Source organism: Ooceraea biroi, chromosome 6 (assembly GCF_003672135.1).
Source record: "Ooceraea biroi isolate clonal line C1 chromosome 6, Obir_v5.4, whole genome shotgun sequence".
In the NCBI taxonomy this organism is placed as follows: Eukaryota; Metazoa; Arthropoda; class Insecta; order Hymenoptera; family Formicidae; genus Ooceraea; species Ooceraea biroi.
This window is the reverse complement of record NC_039511.1, coordinates 9,308,620-9,332,039: the sequence shown is the minus strand read 5'-3', so window position 1 is coordinate 9,332,039 and position 23,420 is coordinate 9,308,620. Positions and strand designations below refer to the sequence as shown.

Sequence of the window (23,420 nt, the reverse complement as noted above, 5' to 3'; positions counted from 1 at the left end):
ACGTGCACCCTTGCTCCGAGAGACAATCGAGATGTGTCCGTTGGAACCTGCTGCTTTATCGCACGCGTGCGTGGCGCGCAGAGTTTTTTTATTATCTTTCGAACTCCGACAGAATCCAGTTTAATTTAAATTGAGTGAAGCTGTAGTACAAACGTGAACGTTTTTGTCGCGTGCTCTCAGTCTTCCATAGGGGAAAGGTCAACTAGGAGGGGAACAGTCTCCCGTTTCCGATCGATAAATGAGGGGTGATCCGCTCTTTAAAATACATACGGTGAGCCAGAAATATGAGATTTTCGAACACGAAAGTTTGGTGTACCTGCACTTCACGTTACGCGAGTCTCTTGCTTCTGACATCATCGTCGTCATCATCATCTCTCTCTCGCTCTCCTCTTTTTTTGTAATCTTTCTTTGCGATTCCTTTTTCCGAGCTTTTTTCGTCGACAGCTTTCGGCCCGTTTGGCATCTGCGACATCGTTTCCACTCGTATAACACAGGCGACAATTTACTTTACCATCTCGTCGCGTCGGGGGTGAGGCTTTCCTTCCGTTTCGTCGGGTTCGCGCCCCATGAAAGCTCCACGTTTCTCGCTTCAGCTCGTTCTCGGCGTTTTCTGTATCGCGTGCACCGCCGCCTCTCGCAGCATTTTCCGTACTCGTCCAGTTTTCGATTTACCGTCTCATCCCATCGCTAGAAATATCTCAGGAATGCGCCCGACGACGTGCCTTTGAAAATCGAAAAGCGAGTACCACTTCTCGTCGTTTCTATTAGTTCAGTCATCGACAGTGCAAACAGGATCTCCCCTCTGCTTCTTTTTCACTGCTCTTCGACCGATAGATCTTCCTCTCCCTTTCTTGCACCCTTTTCGCTTTCCTCAGTGTTAGTGTTCAGTTGAAAGGCAGGAGAAGACGAACGAGGAAAAAGATTCGTGTAGTTCGTGACAATGTCAATGTTTGCGTCGTTGCAACGAGGCAGTCTCGAGTTGTAGTTAAACCCGAGGAAGATTTGCGGGTTGCAAAGAAAGTACGGATCCGCGTTGAAGATCCGCGCGCGGAGTCGTTCACTCGCTTCGCGGTATTACCTCAATGAACCTTTCATTACCAAGCGCGATCTGAAATGAAACTCTCCGTTCTGTAGGCGGTTTTTTTTATTTTACTTCGCTTCCTCCAGGTTACCTGTTGTCTCAGTAATGTACAGAATAAAAGGGAACGAAAAACTAATTTTGCTCCACATTGTTCTGCCTCGCGTAGGATTGGACGAGGCCGGACACTGGTGTTGCACTTAAGAAAGTGTTGCATTTGAAGGGCTCGCAGTAAGAGAGTGAAGTAAGTCTGTAATTTGTAAGATCCACTTTAGATACCCGATTATGAGTGCCTTGCGAACCGTGAATTTAATCTTTAAATATAAGCCTGTATCTCCAGAGTGGATCTTGCGTTATGGACTTAATCCACTATCGCTCTCGATCTTGCCTTTAACGATCTCGATCTTTCCTTTAATGGCCATTTGAAGCCCATGAATTCGGCATGAATATGTGTTGTCAACGTTTTTCTTTGGTATTTCGAAGATCGCGTTTCTTCCGGAACTTGATGTCGCGCCACTTGTTCCCATAACAGATTCAAAAAGTTCGAGAAAATCGCGCGAAATAATGTATTGTCGGTGACGATTCCGACGTGGCGGTACTTTATGGTGGCGCGAGGGGTAAATTATACGCGATCTGGTTTGCGCCTAGCACTATTGCGAGCGCACGACGGGGTCGGGATTGTCGCGGGCCCGCAACGGTTGCTTGCATTTATGAATGCGATTCCCCCGTAATATATCGGCCGTGTAACCCGGCTCTCGCTAATTCCACCGTAGGGTGGAGCGGACAATAAAATCACGATGAAATTATGAGCACCCCCTTGCCCTGTCCCCTCGTCGCGTCTCTCCCTCTCGCTCTCGATCGGCTTGAATCCATTCCCCTTTTTTCTGCTTTTCTCCTTTTTGGAACGTTTTCCATTACCATTATTTCTCTCTGCTTCCCCTTCTCTCTCTTTCTCTTCCTTGTACTCGTTCCCCGGCGAGATTCCGCGTTGCGCTAATGGCGAACCGCGATCGTACGCGATCGTACGCGCGAGCGATTTTCGCGGACTCGCGCGGGACATCCCGGAAAACTTGACCGTCGACTCGTTATCTTGCCGCGCGTATTTCACGGCGGTCGTCGGACATACACGCGTAACGAGCTTTCCATATATACATGCAAATGAGGCCTCGCATCGTGAATTAGCATTTATTACAAAGTGCACACGAAGGAAGCCGTGCGAAACGTTTAATTATCGAGATCGTGCGGGAGGAGAGGGTGGGTGATTGTGAAGGGACCTGGGCGCGCTCGCGAAACGTTCAAGATGCTCCCAAGTGCTCGCGAGCGTTATCAACGACGAATTCATAAGCTTGAACGGCGGGGGGTGAGGGAGAGAAGGCTGACCGGATGTGACCGCGAAATCGTTACGTGCGACGATGCGCGGTCAGAATGGGCGGTTTAGATCGTATCGCTCGCGATTTACCGCGCGGCACTTGCGGAATCGTTCGGCCGCGCGTTGACGCCGCCGTTCCTTTTCTCTCTCTCTCTCTTTCTCTCGATTCCGCCACGTGGTAACGTCCGTCGAGTCAATAAAATCGCTGTGACTATCGCGCACGTCGTGGCCGCCTCCTCCCTTATGGGAAAACGTCTTAACCCTCGGTGTAAAGCGAGAATTATGCCGAGCAACCGCGCACGTCCGCACTTGCACCTGCGCTCGCGAATCGTACATTCTTTCCACTCCTCTCCGGTCTTTCTCTCTTTCTCTCTCACTCTCTCAGCCTCTTCCCTCTGTCTGTCTCTCTTCTGCGCGGGCCGCTCAAGTCCGCGGATAATTGAAACGATAACGACCGCGATGTAACAGATGTAACGATTATGGAGCAACAGATACGCGGCCGGTGAGGCTGGGTATCCGCCTGATTTATGGGAACGTGTACACTCCCGATGGGCGTACGACATTGCTCGCGTAATGGCTCGACCACGGTTTATTAAGAACGGCTTTCTAACAGCGGAAAACGTCGGTGCGCCTGTTTCGCTGAAAGACGTTCTTTCCACTACTCTCCCACCCCCCCCTGCCCTCGCATTATCGTCATTATCGCCATTATCCAAAGTGAACTTTTTGATGTCTGACAGATTTCTTATTGCTGCTGCTGCTGCTTCTTCCCCGCGCGCAAATTAAATGCTGGTCTATTATTACCTCGCAGCCAGCTTATTGTAATTACCATAAATTACCGGTTTGTTATTATAATTACCGCATGCGTAGCTTATTATTTAAGCACTCGTTATCTCGTAACGTGTCGTAACGCGTTCACTCGCGATAGCAGATCTTTCCGATATAGCGTTCCGTGTGTGTGACTTTTATACATAGAAAGAATGTATAAGTAATATAAGTTGATTCTATTTTCTCTCTCCATTTCGAACATCGTATTGGACTCGTACGCGATACTATTCGGGACCCCGATGTGTGCCGGATTATCAATATATCGATTAAACGAGTTGTTTTTCGGTCGATGATAAATTATACAGAAATAGCTGGAAACGTTACATCCAAATTTAATATCCCACCGTCTATTGGCTTTAATTTATTCAAACCAGAAATATTTTCTCATCGTAACCTACTTAAGAGCAGACATCTCAATTTCTTCTACGAGATTAATCGAGTCGATGATCCGATGACATTGCAGCATCCAAGTATAACCAACTAACTAGCTCGCTCGTTAATGCTCAAAAAATCCTTAGAATCAAATACATCAAAATGCAATGACACGGCTAATCGCGTCTCACATCAGCTTTGAATTGAGAATCCTCCGCGATTCTGGGACGTACATTCGTGTACCTGAAAGAACCCCAAAAAGAGGAGGGCGAAAAAAAGAGAATCGACCCTTCGTCTCTTAGCCGCAGAAAAGCGTTATATCGCGTCCACCCACTCGCTCGTTCGCTCGTTCGCTCGTTCGCTCGCTCGCGGCACGAGTACGCGCGCACGTTCCTCGCCGGGCGGATGGAACGATCTCGCGAGGCTGTCCCCGACGGTTACCAGGTACGTTTCCGCGAGTGTTGCGCATTTACAATGTTGTTAAGGGGCGCGGGCCCGCTCGACCGTGCGAAGGCCCCGTGTCGGCGTGCGCTTAATATGCGCGCGGGCGTAGGGGCCGCGATGCGTGATTCAACGAGGGTTCTCACGAGCAGGCCGGGCTTTCTGCCCGGGCGAGAGGTGCGAGACGGGGTCGAGGTGTGAGGTGCGGGCCCAGGGAGGAAAAAAAGAATGACGAGAACTGTGAACCGCGTAGGGGCAGGAACAGGGAGGGAGGCGAGAAAGAGGAACGTCGGCAATACGTTCGTCGGGAGTGCGCAACGGTACCCGTCACACTCGTTTAGGAATTCGCGAATGCTTTAAACGGGAGTAAATTCCTGAGGCTTTTCATGCCGCTCAAAGATGCGCGGCGCGCTCTAATGAAGCGAACGAGCGAGCGAGCGAGCGGAAGCGGAAAGCAGCGTCGAGTTGCTCAGCGGACGCGCGGGTTGCTGTATCATCGTGGGGTACGATGATACAGGGATCAGATAGATAGGGATCATGAACAAATTTGTCCTGAAAAAATTGCGCATACCGCAAACAACAAATAACACCTTAGGTTGGCTGGATACCTCGGATACCCGACAAATCACACGCTTCTGGTGAATTGTGCTGATCGCGACTGTACGTTGCAATTTGATGAAAGTTGCTCAATCGTACCGTAATAAAGATTGCGTAAACTTTGGAGATTTTTTTCTTCTCTTATTACATCGTGTTTGTCGCATGTGTTTTATTTGATTATTCGTTCAACAAAGATGTAACAATAATCATATTATGAAATAACGTGTACGTCGCTAACGTTTGTCAGTCTCGCTCTTGGTGACGTATCGTTCGCGGAAGTTGAATTGAGCGCTCACAGTAACTAGAATGGACATTTCAAGTACACCTTTACGATCACATGCCGTGCCCACCTGAATATCCGAGCAGGTGTTCCCATTCATTCGCACATGAGTCGCGGTCTAGTAGAATACCTCGTAGCGAGATACTCGAGAATGTTTCCAGCATAATCAAACGATTGTTTCTCCTTTAATCAACAAAGTTTTAATTAAACGAGCAAAACATATATTGTTAATATGCAGTTTCCTGGGATCACTATCACATTTTTGATCTCGAGCCAGTTAAAAATGAAAAACAGAAGGAACATATCCGGAATCCGAAGACTGTGAGAAACGAGAGGGTTAACGTCGTACGCGGCTATCGTTAGTGCAGATCGTACGATGAATTATTTATAAAACGAAGAACGCATGTAGTCAAGGCGGTGCACGCACGCGCAAATAAACGCACCCAAAATCAAAATCCACGGACGTCGCTTTCTCCCTCTTTCTCTTTTTTTTGCCGTGATAAATTTCTGGGTGCGGTGATTTCGCCTGAACGCGGATTTATCTTTATTTCGATATATTTCCGCGATGTTAAGCCCTTCTCGGGCCTCGGCTCGTATCGATTACCGATGGAGGCTTGAAAGCTGACACTGAGCGGCGTTTTAATTCTCGGATTCGTACCCATGTCCAGCTCCGCCAGGAGAGCGTAATGGGTGGTCGTCCACCGACCATTTGCTACCCCTTTGCGGAATGGAAATTGCGAGTAATGCACGTTGAAAGGGACGGGATATCGAAATCCCGTGTCGACAAGTGTACGACATTCGCGCCACGGTGGTGCGGTTTGATGTGTCCCTTTCGACCGACTTCACGGAGCCGCGTGCGTGCACGCACCCCCTGGTTTTGCATTCCGTCCGTGTACTCCCACGAGCAATTAGGCTCGTCTTCGGATTCCTCGCGTGCTTTTCGCCGACTCGTGCGACGTGCCATCGCACGGACATTAGTGTGAAACCATGTCCTAGAGATCCTCGAATTGAAATAATTCTCGAGATACCGTTGCGAGTGTATCCGCCCCGACTATGCAGGACTGTTTTAACTCGCCAGTTTAATGAGGCCTACGAGTTTCTTAAGGACTTGGGAGAATGTCTAGTATCGCGACAAACGTTATATTATCTATTTGAAAATGATGTATTGAAGCGATTTTTATTTTCATAAGTTTTTTCTTCCCATAATTTTTTTCTATGAATTATATGTGGAGAGTTGAAGTATCTCTTGAAGAGAAATATCTTGAAAGACATATTTTAAAATCCGTGTGGTCTTTAATAGCAGATAAAATATTGTAATTGATACTTAATATCTTTTAATATCTTCAGAAATTTATGTTGTCAGATTCTTTATTTCAAATTATGTATAATTTTTGTGCTTTAATAGTTGTGTGTCAAGTATCTGATAATGATCAGATAATGATTGCATGAATATTGAAACAGGGAAGATGGAAAGTGAGACAATTTATAGCTGTAAAATCTATTCAACGATTCCTAATTGGATACGTTATTCCATTTCAGAAGATAGCAGTAAACACCTAAAATCATCACTTCAAAGATATGTTAATGAATTGACTTAATTGTTACCGAAAATTCTAACGTTCTAACGTTTGGAATGCCAGAAGGTACATGTTTATGGGGCTAATTAATAGCTCTCGTGAACAGATTCTGAAACGTGCGTTTTATATGAACGCGGCTCTTGCATCTCAGAATAGATGTTCTTACTGCGAAACATTACCGTCGATCACCGTATCAACAAAGCGAAGCGCCATTAGAGGCCTTATTACAGTCCGTATGGTCTCTGTTACGACAATGGTTACTCGGCATTCGCGTTATGCTACCGAGCCGACATTGTTCATTGCGCGCCACTGCTTCTCTCGCGAAGCACCATCCGCATACGTGGGATTCAATTGGGAGATAATGCATCTTCCGCTGCATTCTGTGCACTATACAACGCGTGCCCTTTCTTCTCTCTCTCCCTGTCTCTTCCTCTCTCTCTCTCTCTCTCTCTTTCTCTCTATGGAAGGTGCATGTAACGCGTACGGAGATGCGACGCGTCTCTCCAAAAAGAAGAGTCACGGGGATGAAGGCAGATTGAGATGATCTCTCAATTCGTTCAATGTGATACTTTATTTGTTACTCTGCAGAAACTAGTGATAAAGTTTGCGATTAACAGACACCCAAACATCGTTTCCTTTTATTGTTTATTGTCTCCCTTATTGATAAATTATATTTATAATTATAATTGATTTTTGCTTATAGTTTAATCAGCTTTGTCGTGAAAATGCGCGTTATTTTCTTCGTACTTTTTTATTTGTTTATTTTAATATTATTATTCATCTCACTGTATTTGTATTTCTAATAATAATAAGTGTATGAATTATTTTTGGGCTATTTAGGCAATCTTACAAAAGTCCTCGGTATCGGTGGAGATCGAGGTGAGACCAAGACAGCTAGTGCCGGACACGAATTGCTTCATCGACTATCTGCGACAATTGCAAACCATCGCAAGAGCTATTTCCGGCGCGCAACCGATCTATACACTTATGGTGCCACTTGTTGGTAAGTGAAAACGATGATTTAAGATGCCATCAATGCGAGTAAAAAGAAACGGCGAGATTGATACGCGCAACTCCCAATCAATAATTTTTTTCGACTGACAAGATCGAATAATATCGTTTGCGGTTCTTTCCTCCAATTGAAAAGATTGAAAAGATCACGCATAAAATATAAACATCGATAAACGAAATGTCGATTTCATATTCATATTCAAGCTTTGCTAAGAGTCAAAAACTTCAACTATCATTTTTCTATATATAATTCACCTGTTATAAAATAAAGGTTGTGGTATTTTCGATATCACACGCGTGATATTTTGCGATTGACACAAATAAAGGTTACGATCAAGTCTTGGAGATGTCTCCATTCCTCAAGAATCTCTTTTTCGATGATCAGATATAATGAGATATGATTTCCATCAAATATACTATCGCAATCCTAGTCGATAACGGGAAATGTTTTTAACGGGAAATGAGTCGGATATCGTTTGTCGTAATTTTGACTGTTGAGCGGTGTCCACCATAAATCCACGGGATTTTGATAGCGGATTCTCGTTGGTCGATTGAAGTGTCCACATTTGTCTTCGTTAGAGATGCCGCGTGTGTGCGTGAATCAACTATCGTGCCATCTTAATTAGCTCCATCGGCGCTTGAAAAATATCTATGAGGTACTCGTAGATACCATCCAGTAGACCGAGCACACCTTCTCAAGGTTGTGTCCAGATGGTGTCGCCGACGAGAGACGGCGCGGCCAGTCGGCGAGGGTCACGTCTCGGGTCAAAGTAATCGCCGATGCGCAAACACACTCGACTCACCTCGTTCACGGCGCTCACCGTCGGCGAAGCCGATTCGCCGATCCCTAGCGGTCCGATAGTTCATTGGGTCATCGTCATTACGGCTCACTTGTCGCGGATTCTTCTTTTCCCCCGGCTCTCCCCGTCCTCCCGCCCTTCGCCTCTCGTGAAAATGAATTGTCCCATTTATCCCCCGGCGCTTATCGTCGCCGCTTGCGTTTAACTGCCGGCAAAACGCTTCGTTCGGTCGCGTCGCGGGAGCCGTTTACCGGATCGAACGCCAGTCGATACTGGCCATTAACGACGCTTGCGTCAGCTCCCGGTTCTCGAATGATGATGATGATGATAACGATGATGATGATGATGATGCTGATGCTGTTGCTGCTGCTGCTGCTGAGAAAAGCGAACCTCCTTCACCGCCGATTCTACCGCTCCAATTTACGTTGAGCAATCTCTTCAGAGTGTAAGAGATCGGTCGGTCGCGTGCATTGTCGGGGTGCGCTTTCCTTTAACGGTCCCACGTCGGAATCCAGCTCCAACAAATTCATGGTCCTCGAGGAGCGCGTCGTCGCGCTCCGAGTCGTTAAATCTGTAGCGCTGTGCAGCATTCCGGCTGAACCCGCCACACATCGCATCCCGTTATGCAAATGCCCATGACAATGCTCGGTGTGACGTGTTCGTATATATAAATACGATCCACGCAAATTTTGAACTTAAGATTGCGTAGATTTCGCAAGCCAAATGTCTTACAAACTAAATCGGCATTTTTCAAGATTTTTGAGTTCACCGAGCTTACGCGGTAGTTAATTTATCATAGTATTAACATCGAATGTGAATTTGCAATTAATAATATGCATGATACTTTTTTAAATGTTTCTCGAGAAAAGATTGAATCTGATGAGACTCTCGGTGAATTCTCTAATGACGCGGAACTCCTGATACATATTGTGTGCCATCATGCTCTAGTTAAATCTCATATGCGAGATGCTTTTGCTGCGTCATTAGAATCCGTTAATTATTATTCGCTTCGATGAACGTTGTTCGAATCGCTGGGGAGATAGCGGTAACTGTACTGCCGTACAAGAAATAACAAAACGTTATTCCGATGAAATACTTGATGGCATACTGTTATTCTAAACAAATTGATAAAAATGTCGCGTTTGCAGTTTCAATTTATCAATTCGATGAAAGTTTGCCTACTAGTCCAGCAAATTTAATCCAGTATGCTTTTTTAATAGAAACAACAATTTTCTCTTTAAACTCATATTTCTTAATTAGTTGTTAACAGCGCGAGATGAAATTTTTCTTTCATAAGAGCGTCCGATTTATTTGAATGGGGTGAAAAGAGACATCGGGACAAATTACGGTCACACGCTGACCCGAGTGCCTTTTATACCGATACGGCAATGCGGTGTGGTATGCTCGTTTCTATCAATCGGCGACAGATGATGACTACGTCGTCATCAGATGACGCATAGCACGACACGGAACGACCAGTTGTTTCTTTTCTAATAGACGCGATTTACAGGCACTCGCTATTCAGCGAAAACGCAATCAGCGATAAATTTACAATCTTCCACGGCGCGGCTGACATTTTCACGGTGTTTTATAGTAATGCGTCTCTGAGTTACTGGCTGTGACGACAGGCCAGGTACATTCGGAGCATTTATTGCCTCGCGCGTATATTTTAACCGCCCGAGCCTTTAATTTCCTGTGATGTATTCATCTCGCGTATCCGAGTCGTTATCTCGAGATGTGTGTTTGCACATTGCGCCTTCTCGACATCGTGCATAGGGTCGACTTCTACGACGAGAAAATAGCGTTCGGTTTAACGGAGCTTTGTTCGAATAAATGAAATTTTTTCAGACAGACATCAAATCGATTGATCGAACAAGTTACGTAATTACCGTTACAGACTGTTAATTGGTTCAATTACTACAATTAGTCGACCGTATCCACACGATTCATTATCGCGTCTGTTTGTTTAAGCTATTTGTTAATCGAGAATTTGATGATTCACTCATCTCTTTTCTGTGTATCGAAATTGCTGAGTTTGTTTAGTTGCCCACAACGTAAAGAATCAATTTATCTTAAAGTGTTGAATTGACGGGGTCTATAGAAGCGATCGTGAAAGTTAGACGCGACACACTTGCTTTGACGTTCGATCGAAGACAAGGCTGGTGTCAGGGTTCAAGGCCGCTGGAAATCGAAAGGCTCATCAATCACCATCGGTATCGCCAATTAGCGTTGATCGATTCAGCAAATTCGATTCATACTGCCGAACGTGGCATCTCACGGAAGCTTACGTCACTATACGTCCTGTTTTGTCATGGATTCCCCGTCTATCCCATGGCGGAAGAACTTCGAATGCCGAAGCATTTGTTAGGCGAGACCTAGGTCGTGGCCGTTGCGATAGGGCAAGGACAATCATTTTGCCTCGAGGATTTCGATGGCAAAAGTGAGTATTATGGTGATCATCGATTAGTCATGGCTCATCACATTTCTCAGGTTTCTCGACAACATTACATGTAGTGTGGATGATTATAAAAAATTTCGTGTGGAAATAAAATTGTAAAATTAATCGCGAAATGAGGCGCGAGTAAAATCAAGGAGATGATTGATCTTGAGGAGAAATCAAGAAGAATAATCATGCTAAAAAACAGTTTACTGAAAAGAAAGAAAGTAAGATATAGAGATTAGTAATAAAGAATCAATATCGATCTCTATAAGATTTCATTCGGCAAACTTATCATCCGCTAAAGTTTCTCATCACGCTAATTGGACGTCTGTATAAGGCAGCTCGCAGCTTAAACATTAATTATATTGTACACGTCTTCAAGCGATTCAGCGACGAAATAATTATTTATCGCGCAATGATGAACGACGTCTGCAGCCGTGGGTGATAAATAACGTCGTCGTTTCCCGTATTCTCTCGCTCCGCAGTTATTCTTTCCATTTCCGCCCCTCTGTCTCGCAAACTTCATCCACTACCTACCAACTGCCCTTGTCTGCTGGCTCTGGAGGCCGGGTCTGGAAAGGATGCTGGCAGCCGGTTAATTTATCGAGTCGGGGAAAGTTTGCTGAATCTCCTATTTGCATTTTCCGTAGATTGCTTCTCTGCGCGCGCGCGCCTGCACGGCAATCTGCGGCGGATGGAGTCGATAAAACTCTCTAACAACACTCGATAATAATTCTGTCATTGTACGAATTTAACGCGCTCGTTTGTGCAGATAGAATAAAGGGTTGGAAGGTGGCGTAACGAGTAAAGCGCGACGCGAAATCGAATTCCGAAACCATTTCTGTTATTAAATTTATATCCTTTCGATACCGAGAGTTACAAGTTACTTTTTTTAATTCATTCTTTGTCGCAAATTAAATTACATATTACCAGTCGACCAAGATAAACTTCAAAATTCTTTGTGGACGATAAATTTATTGAATATATTGCCAGTTAAGACTGCCAATATATTCTCTTTATTCAATAGCGACAAAAAAAAGTTAACAAATTTATATGTCGTCACACGCTATCGCTAAAAACACATCTTCCGTCCAGGCCCGGCTGCTTTTTCTCTCTTTCCTTTCTGTCGTTCGTGCGAATCGTCCGCGGGGCCGAAAAACGAAAGTGCGCCTGCATGCAAAATCGGCTGGCGCGCTGCCCTTTGACCCCGCCGTGGCCAGTCGACTGGTCCGTCTGACTCTGTGATGCCGGAGCAACGGTGAGCGTTCACAGTTAGGTTCTCACGACTCATACATGAATGCATGTATACGGCCTGAAACGCCCGCGATTGGCCCGATGGCGGCGGTGCATCGCCGGTTGCCCCCCCGGCTACAATCGGTACGTGGGCGATATCGATACGGTGGTTGCCGATCGTCCGGAAAGAGTGGGTTTCCAATGTAGTCGTGATGGCCCTTTGCCTGAATAACGCGTCGCCATCCGGTTTCTTTCAATCTTGTCTATGAAGATGAAATCGATCCCAACTGCCATTCTGAGAGGATGACAGTCATGGAGACTCCGTTCAGATCTTTCGATAGCGAATTCGTATTTATGAAAGACGAAAATTCTATGCGCGATGCGCAAACACTGTGAATGTCGAAAGCGCTGTTAGAGCGCTTTTTCGATCGTCCTGAAGAGGTTCCGAAGCAAGAGCGAATTGCACATATGCGTTGATTACAATCAGGAAACAATCATGATACACGCATTCCTGAGTTTCTTCATGCTGAAATCATCATTATAAAAAGTTTTAATCCATAATAAGTTGTTTTTATATGATTGTGCAGAAGTGAGATTAATTTCTTTCGGTGTCGTAGTACCCTCCTCGTATTTTTCTCGCATGAAATTAATTTCTCAAGAATTTACGCCTCCTTTTTTCGATTCACGAGCGATTAATCTTGCGCCGGTGTTCCCGCGAGGCACGACGCGATTTTCGAGCGGCCCTTTTGCGCGTGCACATGTATTTAATGAGCGGAAATGATGTTTTTTGTTGCAGTTTTAAATGAACTTGAAGGTCTAGCTCGAGGCGCCGATGCGAGGGATTGTCCTCCAGCGTCGCGGGCGGCTCTGAATCCTGAACATGTGGCGCGAGTGGCCGAGAGTGCCAAGGCGGCATTGGCCTTCGCGAGGAGCCGAAATCCGGCGATTCGGTGCTTAACCACGAGAGGCACCGTTCTCACATCCAGCACTTTCACGGTTGAGGAAGACGTCGACAAGGTAAGCGAAGAGCAGGACGAGCCTCGACGATTCTCGATACGCTTACATTGGCCCTTTAAGTAACTGTATTTCGGTGCTGCGGTAGTTAGAAGGCAAATTTGCATCGAACGTTGACCGCGGAATGAGATTCCCGATGAGCAATCCTTATTCGTTTTTCTTTTGTCTTCTTTCGTCTTCCCTTTTACCTAACGACTTCACAGAAAACTCACCGAAGCTGCTCCTACGCTCGGAAACGAAACCGAGATGCTAAATGTCTTCGTCTACGAAGAAAGTTCAACGGATCAGTTGGTTCTATCACTTTCTGATCCAGCGAGTGTGGTATCTCTATCCGGATCATCATCAGTCTTTTGAAATTCTTCCGAGAACGGATGATATATTATCTTGAATATAAATGACCGTTACAAAACCCGTTCTGATAACCGATTTACGCACGTAAATGATCAGACAGTCGTTACTTCGTCGCGATTTTACGTTTGGACGCCTGCGGCGCGCAATGACGGGCAACACGATAAGGCGAATCGATTTTGACATTTAGTCGATACGCTTCCAATGGCTACACGTGGAAAGCAGCCATGGTACACGCAGAGCGATCGTTCCGGGGACCGACTGAAAGGAAGAGACAACAAGCTCTCGGCACGGTTCATTGAAGCGCGAATGTTATGATAACGAGTATCCGAGAACACCCACGTGGTGTACGTGTGAATTATTTTCTGCAACGTCGCAGTTGTACCTGATTATCTTTTTACGTTAACTTACCGTTCCTATCTGAAACGAAGAAGCAGTTTATCTTGATGATAAATCAGTTTGATGAGAAATCAGATTTGTAAACGAATTCGGAAGTTTGGTCCTCTTTCTCCGAACATTGTTGACCATGAAAAAGAACGTGATTATCTACCATGTCTATCGCTATATTCGATATCTCGACCGTTTGTTTCAGGATGGACTGACAAGAAATGATGACAGGATATTAACTACGTGCCTCAGTCTGTGTAGGAGCAACAAGGATCAGACAAACGCAGGTAGGTGTCTCTTTGTCTGAAATTTCCAGTTGGATCGCGACAAAATATTTTTCAGTTTCGTAGTGAATATCATTTTTTTTATCAATATGAGAAATCAGGAATTGTATTATATGCAATTATTAGGAATACCTTCACAATAGTTACATTTTATTTTACTTTGTTCAAAGAAAATAATATTTTTTTCTATCTATCATTTAGTTTCATCTAAATTTATTACAAATAACATCCGAGATTCTTTTCTAAATTTTTTAAATCAAAGGATCATAATTACAGAGAACCTCTTTCTTCCGTAATTTTATCAAAGGATACTATTTTTAGAGACAGTAAGATTATTTAAGCCAATAAAAACGTTACTATTGGTGAATATAATATAAAAAATTGGGCTACTCTGGTTTTTCTTGAGTAGAGGAGGGACAGCCGCGACGTTTGAGACGGGAAGTGGTTCTGCTCACGGAAGATCGGAACCTGAGGGTGAAGGCTCTGGCCAGGGACGTGCCTGTGAGGGAAGTGCCCGACTTTATGCAATGGGCCGGACTTGGCTGAGACAGTTCTACGTGATCACGACCAACTCTGAGAAATTTCCCGTGTTCCTACCGCGCGAGCTCGATCAAACGCAAGCAAGACCAAATGCAACGAGACGAAAGAAAGGAAGAAGAAGATGACGATGATGATGATGAAGCAGCATTAGAAAGAAAAGGACACATCGCTAGCGGATCTTCGTCGCGAGCCTTTTTCGTGGACAATCGACTGTCAACTGTGTGCGCACGACGTTGCTATCGCGTAAGTTCGTCCCACGTGGATTATTCAGTTCTGTCTCCCGATGGTACTCTTTCTGAATTTCTTTTTATATTTCTATCGCCAAGAGACGTAAAGAGTAATGAGAAAAGAACATACCGAAAAAAACACAGAACATAAAGAAGCAAAGGATACGACGCGAATAAAATTGCGAGTACGGTACGGTAATGATACAAAGAAACTTGCCGTTTTACTTGCCGAAAGCGCGAGCCGTTTAAAGATTCCTTAAGTATAAGCATGATGCTTCCTATCCCTGTATCCCTAATTCCCGTCTATATCCCGAACGTATAGGCGCCCAAAAAATCCTGAGGAGAGCCTTTTCACGTGGGATTCGTATAATGGTGGCCCCAAAAGACGCGTCGGATGCGAAGCGTTCGGCCATGCAGACGCGGCGATTACGTCGAATTAAAATCGAGAGCTTAATCAGCGGACGTGGACATCGCGAAGAGAAAGTCGGAAGAACGGCAAGGAAAGAAGCTGTTCTTCAGGTTGTTATCACTGTTTATAGAGTGTCTTTATGATGGTCTTTACGATGGCAGCCGCGACTATTGCGGCTGGATAATCGTTTTGTACGATTTTGTTCGCCGAAATATTCGTTCTGTTCGAGAGAAACGTTATTAAAGTTTTTATATCGCACGTAAACGACGTTCATTTGGGACACGTCCGCGTCATAATTTCGCGAAACGCGTCTCTAACGCGTTTTTTCGTTCCGCCTGAGTCCATCGTGACATTTTCCATGAGGCGATCCTCTTCTCCGTTCCTTACCACAATCGTCTAAAGAAAAAAAAACTCGAACACTAAAGTCATTAACGTCATTATCTTGAGCTGCCATAGAATGAATTGTTAACGGTTCATTTTCAACGAATAACTGCTGCGCGCCGTTGGGGATAGCGCCGCGATCGACATGACAATCGATCTACCGTAATCGTTGATCGCGTGCTTCGATCATAAATCCTCGACCGATGACGATCACCCTCGAGCTCACAATTATGTCAGGAATGATTGAGACGCGCCATCCTTCGAAAATTGACGTCGCTTCATGTGCAAAATGTGCGTTCAACGATAAAAAGCGTCAAAAACTTTCTTTTAACATTATAATATTTCATTCCTCTAAATTGCATTATTGGTAACTTAATTTCATACAGAATTGCCTGTGTGTGTCGTTGGGAGTATTTCTTGCGCATTAAGTCGGACGTCAACTTTTGAAAGAAAGTGCTTTCCCGAGCATCTAAAAATTACGTATGCATAAGACCGATATTTTTTCTCATCGCCTGCGAGTATTCACTTCGTCTAGTACATTAACACACATACACACACACACACGGGATTCACCGGCTTAAGAGTAAGACTGTAAGAGTAGCGTAAGAAAAGCGACGCGGATCTCGTTCCGCGCGCGGAGAAGCGTGGCGACGCACGATTGTGCAATCGCGTGGTGTTCTTTACGATATCAAAAGACTAGCTTTTTACCGATAAGCGCAGCAGATAAATAACTAAGCACGATCGCTGTTATACAAAACATTCCGTGTCGGAACCGTTTTGACGATCGATATTTCGGTGTTAAATTGGCGACGTCGATCTAGTTCGCCGTTGGCGATCAATGCGATCACGATCACGATCACGATTGAGAGCGCGAGATGAAGAGTCATGAAACGTTTCGCCGGTGGTGCCGAGATTCTTTCATTTTCGCGGCGAATCGAAGGCGCGAACCTTCTGTACCTGCCGACGTCATTTCCTTCGCGTTTGCGGTATTCCTCGGCTTTGTTAGGTAAACGTATACGAGTGTACCTTTCGGGAGAAGAAAAGAGCTTTCGGAAGCGCACAGCGGTCGAGACGCGACCAGCAAGGAACTGCGGGACCGATGATCGAGTAGTGAACACGATGTCCTATTTTTCGATAAAACTAAGGTAGTTACTTAAATGCTCCGTATATTAAAGAGTATGCGTGCGAGAGCGAGGAAGAGCGAGAGGGAGAGAGAGAATGTCAATTAGATTAACGGAGGAGGTCGAAGCGCGACAAGGAAAAAAGAGAACAAGAGGAACGCTAAGCGTACTTGAAGACCGTGTCTACGATGAATCTCGATTACTGATTATCCCAAGTCCCGTCAAAGTTCTCACGAATCAAATTGAATCGGTAAGTAGAAGAAGGGCCCACCCAACTGCGCGCACCGCCGCGCCGTCCGAGCAGAATCGCTTCGTTACACCGCAATCCTCCACCTGAGAAACCGCGCGTCGCGCTGCCGAAAGAAAAACCCGCTCTCGAGCAAGGACGTCCGTTCGGCGGTGCTTTAGCGGCACGCAATAAGAAGCATACGTAAAATATCTCTTCCGATCTGTCATGGGAAAGTGTCTTCTGTTCCCCCTTTCCCCGTGTGAAGAAGTGCCGTCTGTGTATGCATAGACTCTGCCACTACTTACGGATTCGATTGGTTCCCCGCCGATAAAAGATGGGATCGCTCAAATTCGCGACGAGGATCGATTGCGAATTCTCGTGAGTTTCGCGAAACGTAGAGACGAGAAGAGACGGTAAAGAGAAGTGCGATACCTCACCGGGATTCAAAAGATCGGTCTCATTGAGAGAAGAGAAAGAAGGAGAGAAACGCGAGCCTTACGCGCGCGCCTGTAAAGTCTCTCGTCCTTCGACGGGTCCGTTTGCTTTGGCGTCTATTTCTTTTTCTCCTGCCACCTTGTTCCTTCCCCAGCCATCGTCGTTTTTAGCTCAATTTTTTATCCGAACCTTCGCGGCGGGAAAAAGTGTGGTGTATCGATAAGGTTTAACGGAGCCCATTCGAAGCACTGACAACGTACACTCTCATTGTGTTTCACTAATTTTTAAGTATAGTCTTTTGTAGCCTTTTTAATGCGCGCGCTCGGTCGCCGTAAGCGACCGACGATTAATTCTTACAAGAGGTCAGAGAAAAGTGCGAGAAGTAGATGGGCGAAATCGATTGCGCGAGTACACCGCAATGCAATCGCGAGTACACACGAATACATACATAAATAGTGGGCATTGTCGGGAAATGCTTTTTGGTCTCAAAAGTCCGACATCTGGTACATGAAACTTCGATTTCTGATATCGATTAATTTAGTGAGCTAGATCAAGATGCTGCGATCTGTATAAAGTTTCATGAGAATTTTTAGAAAAAATAGTTTAAGTTTTGTATACTTTGATCACTAATATTTATAATTTTTTGTTTCCTTTTTCTTTAAAAAAAAACTCGACATGTTTATCATCATTATTAAAACAAGAAAACATTTAAAAAACATTAAAAGATGATGGTAAATGGTAAACATTTTTATCTCCAATGTGTCTGTGTCAGAGACACATTTTGCGCACATCATCGGTCGATTCTGAAGAAAGATTTTCTCGATAATGTCCAAAACCTAGTTGTAACGAAATAACGATCAGGGTATAGTTTGCAATTATATTCCGGGCATATCACACGTATACACACAGATATTTACTATATATCATCGCACATATTCTTCTGCAATAGTCGTAGCAGTGCAATAGACACTCCAATCGCGAATAAGCCACCTTAACAAGACTTATCCGTCCCTCCCCGATTCATATTCGCCGTTTCGATGTAACACATTTTCGCTCGGCTCATTCCGGTCTTTCAACATCAAAATTGCATACGTCGATTCTCGTGATCGACTGCCGGTCGCTCAGCTTGCGCGATCGAGTTCACATTAGCCCGTACGTGAAGGAGGTTGAGATACGCCCGAATGTGTAGGTAGACAATTGACGTAAGGTAGACGTCGTGATTTTTAGGGGCGATTTATCTCGGGAGCGGAGCGAGGAACGCTCTCGGCGCCACCCGCTTCCGAGATAATTCTCATACCGTAAGTGTACCTATACCTATATTGTATATAGGTATATATAATTATATATAATTATACATACGTATTATATATAATTATACATATATAAATACAGCCTCCCACACTCGTCACCGATTTTACGCTAGATTTCTCGCAATATCTCTAATAAATTCTATTATACGTGTATCATTATGTGACAAAGTAAAAAAAAAAAGAAAAAGTACGCGACTCGTTCGTATTTCGTCTCAGGAAAAGATATTTGTCGATCACGCGATGACGATGACGATGATAGAGATGACGTACTGTAAGAATAATGCTGCGAGGGCGGAAGGTTTAGGCTAATCGTTTATTACACATTATGAGAAATGTCGCTACTAATAGTGTTACCACTTTGAATATTCAATAAAAAGTGATGTTGAGAGTAGCGTTATTACGTTATGTACTTTATTCAGTAATTATACGATATTTAGTATATGATATTTTTTATTGCTTATTACAGCACATATCTTTCAACACCTATATCAAGTACAATTATCCTGTACCTTATCCTGCTCATTTCAGTTTTACCGAATTAATGATTAAAATTATTAATTATTAATTAATAATTATTACCATCAATCAATCAAATCTGAGTAATGATTATACAATTACAACAATTTATTTTCGTTCGATAGGATCTATTGCTGATTTTCCGATGTTCTTCTATTACGTTCTACTCAACGCTATTTCTGCCAATTCATGACGATTTGGCGGAAATCGAGGTCCGGCATGTGGAACTTTTCTAGATTCGGCCTTTCTTGCATGTACTCTTTACCTAGTTGGCGAGATTTAGGCTCGCGAGCCGCGCGAAGGGGATCCTGGTCGCGTGATAGAGCTGTTGACACGCTCGACCTCGTTATAACTTCGTCGGAGGAGGATCGCGGGCACCCGCACGGTATTTCTCTTGGGTGCACGACTAAGGTCGCCTGAGTCATCCCTGGTACTACTCTTCTTCGGCACGACGCGCGGCTACGTTTTTCATGAAAGCCACGAGCGACAACGGGCACCGTTACGGGCACCTCTGTGTGCGTGTACCCGCTTCTTGCTACGATTAACAAATTCCAATATCCATTATCGACGTCACGATATGCCATCCAAGGCGCGAGTCGTGCCTGGCGTCGTTAATTGCCCAACGGTTTTGTCGCGGATCGCGTTTCCTCATCAGCCCTTGGACCTCTACTCGTTTTTACCAGAGCTTGAACTTGGATACCTCGGAACCTGTTTGAAACGGGGACTTGCACGATTGCGCCCATTGTTGTAAACGAAATTAACTTTTATTACACGTTGCCTCGTATTTTGGGTAAGCTAAAAAAGAATTGGCAAAGGACAAATTTTTAGTTTAGTTTCAAGTAGAAAACTGATTCTGATCATTAATCTGAAGTTCGCATTATTTGCAAGTTACGTTGCAAGTGGTGTCCTGTGAAAATATTAAATAAGTTACGTAGAAAGTACTTTGTGTTACTGTGCCTTATCCAATTTTTAATTTTCCGAACGCTTACTCACCCCCACATTTGAATCAGCTGAATCAACCCTTCACCGTCTCAGAGTGATTGGTAGAATTATTCAGCGAAGTGTAGGTAATTCGCGATGTCCCGGAGATCAGTGTCGGACAGTACATTTCCGGTGGAGTACGGCCGCGGGAGAAGCAGCCCCGCGTACTCTCTTGAGCGAGAGAGTCCGGCGAGGTCCGGCTATTTTTACCCGGTCAGCCTTGAACTTGCTGCCGCCGCCGTCGCTGCTGCTGCTGCTCCTACTGCTTGCTGCTGCTGCAGTGATCCGATCACCAATAAAGGGACTTATCTAATTCTGAGAAAGGCGATCGCCTGTCGCGACTAAGGGTAAGTACTCACGTTGTATTCCCATCGACGGCATATACGAGAGCCACGTATGTAACGTCAACGTAGGCTTATACAACGTATAGCTTACCGAGCAGCACGCATGCCGGGGATGATGGAAACTATTTTTAATATTTTATATATGTGATATCTATGTTGTGTATATACATTGTTATTATATATCATATATGTAGAATGTTTTCAAGAATAAAATAAGAAAAGATAGAAAATTTTAATCTAATAAACCTTGTTTATTCATTTTGTTTCTTTGTAACATCCTTGAACAACATATTGTGAAATTATTAACAGTTTCACGTTAAGTATAAAAGATACCGTGTTGTTACGCACAGTAATGTTCTTTAACTTTAATAGATTTAAAGAACATGGATTTTTGAACTTGTGATAATCGATTGGCAATTGGGACGAGCAAATTGTAAATTTCCGAAAGTACTACGTTCGATTGGGCGGGTTTGATACTCAGTGAGTGAGATCGAGGGAGAGAGAGAAAGAGAGCAAGATGGTCAACGCGAGAGTTATGCAGTAGTGGTCGCGAGATAACGTAAACTCGCGCGCGCTATCTGATCGGACAATGCATCTCGCGATACGCGCATTCGCGAACGGGGTGACCCGCATACCGAGTTACCTCGTCTTCCGACCAGGCCGATGCACCAAGAATGAGCTTCTATCGCACTGCCACTTCGCATTGTCGATCGTCAACACCAAATAGGTGATATTCTATTGCAAGACCTTCTTTTAAGACTGAGGAGACCATTTTTGCAGAAATTATAATTTTACAATTAATTACATATATTTGAGACCAACATTTTTCCCCCGCACGAAATTCGAGAGATGAGATTTGTCGTAAGTTCTTCATTTCCAATAATAAATATAATTGATGTAATAAAATCAAATAGTTCTCTCTGTTAAAGAGGTTTCTAATCAAAATAAAATACAAATTTTACTTGCCTGTATCTGTAAGTGGAGAAAATTTATAGCAAGAAAACTTTCGAAGGTTGAAATCGCATCACAGATTCATTGGTTTCAGTGACTGTCGAGTGCAATTGTCGAACTTTAACGCTTTGGGGTCCGCGTACCCCATATTACTATATCTCTTTCTCTTCCGTCTCTTAAACACGAATGGCCACGTTGCATTTCCAGTTCAAGCGACCAGTTCAAGTGGTCCATCACTACATCGAGACCTGTCGATCCCTTTGCCGACATCGAGAGGAACTTTATGCAGTCGGACGCGGGGTTAAACGACCCCGCGCGGTCGACGGACATCGGCATAATTTGGCGAGCGCGAGCGAGCGACGGTGGCTACCGGTCGGCCGCTGTTGCGGCAGCCACGACGGCATCGCGTTTATGCGAGAAGCACGTAATCGCATTCACAACAGCCCGCACTTGTCTGACGGGAGTATAAAACCGGCGGGAGAACACAGAGAGAAGAGGCCGCCGCCATATGGCGGCATAAAGATTCGTCCTCGCGCACTCGCTCGCGCGCGTCCGCAGCTTCTCGAAGTTTAGGAACCGAAGAAAAGCCCGAACGTGACCGGGACCCCGTTAAACCCTTGCCAGGCGCAACGTTGAATCCTGGAGACGCGCGGAGAAACGCACATGTCGCTCGCCAGGACTCTCCTCTCCTCTCTCCCATTTTTTTTCTCTCTTCCTCTCGTGGCGACGGTGATGTGCTGCACGTTGTGCCACGTTGCACCAAGAGGGACCCCGCTGTTTCTTGGTAGCGATTAACATCGGCCGCGTGTTCCCCACTTGTCCCCTTCCGCGAACGAACGCACACTTCCCTCGCGTGCGCTCTTCGTGCGCGCGCGCTGCGCTCTTCTTCGACCGCTCCGGATGGACGTAGGTCGCAGGCAGGGCCCTTTTCTCTTTGCGCTGCTTAACGACGTTTCGGTGAACGATTTGCGCCGCACTGCAACGAGACGGGACGAGCAAGACCGAAGCGCAAGTTCAAGTTCATGGGGTCGTTGCACGTGTGGTAAGCAGGCACACCGTTGCTCTCTCTCTCTTTCTCTCTCTCGTGCTGGCTTGCGTGTGGGTGTACAGGCCCTCCGGTTGGCGGTCGGTGGTGTGTTCTCGCGAAGTCAGCTGGCTGCGAGCCAGAACGCCGCGACGACTGGATGACTTTCGATCGTGCCGGGTGGGCTCGGTGCATCCATCACATCCACTCCGACTTGGACATGGTTTCTTTTGTCGTGCCGAGCTAAGGGCGGAGGACAATCGAGGGGATAACCGACAATTTCGATGGAGGCGATGGCGAGATGCGCCCTATGCGAACCAAGACTTGTCTCGATTTTGCTAGGAAAAAATGCTCAATTGAAGCGTCGCTCAATTGAGGGTTAAAGTTCACCTTTTAATACCTTTTGATTTATTTTTTCCAATGTTCACGCTTGCTTGGATCTACTGAAAGTCTATTAGATACAGTTTATTGATACCTTTTGGAGGAATAATTCACAGAAATTAATATGCACAGCGGTGGCTTTTAAATAAGCTACACACGCGTTCGTTAATGATCTATTCTTAACTGATGATAGAGCAATGATGCAATAATAATGACTTTTGAGGTTCCCCGCTAGTAAACAGTGCATGACGTAATTACGCGCATGACGTAACATTAGATTTATTTTCGAGTGATTTCATGCCGTTGCGGTCCTGATCATTTCTCCCTTCGAACCGCGAAGGGAATTCCATTTCCGAACTCTTATGCAATGTTTGCGGATGCAGGTAGAAGCATCGAGGAGCGAGTCGGGACGATGTTCCTCGCCTTTCGCGCATAGGTCATTCGTGGTTGCGTCTTTTGTATTCGTCGGAGCACTCCCGGCTCGTCTGGAATTACGAAATGCGGCAGGCGCACTG

At 45.0% G+C, this 23,420-nt stretch overlaps 1 protein-coding gene across 2 annotated transcripts in view; it reads left to right on the top strand.

The window, feature by feature from the left end:
- Window positions 1–19,152, top strand: part of LOC105280801 (telomerase-binding protein EST1A) — an 86,048-nt gene extending 66,896 nt beyond the window's left edge. For both annotated transcript variants that reach the window (XM_011341613.2, XM_011341612.2), the window contains 4 exons: window positions 7,380–7,542; window positions 12,820–13,040; window positions 13,978–14,059; window positions 14,466–19,152. In XM_011341613.2, the coding sequence (XP_011339915.1) occupies window positions 7,380–7,542; window positions 12,820–13,040; window positions 13,978–14,059; window positions 14,466–14,602 (603 nt within the window). In that variant the 3' untranslated portion in view covers window positions 14,603–19,152. The remainder of the gene's footprint in view (window positions 1–7,379; window positions 7,543–12,819; window positions 13,041–13,977; window positions 14,060–14,465) is intronic.
- The last annotated feature ends 4,268 nt before the right edge of the window (window positions 19,153–23,420 follow it).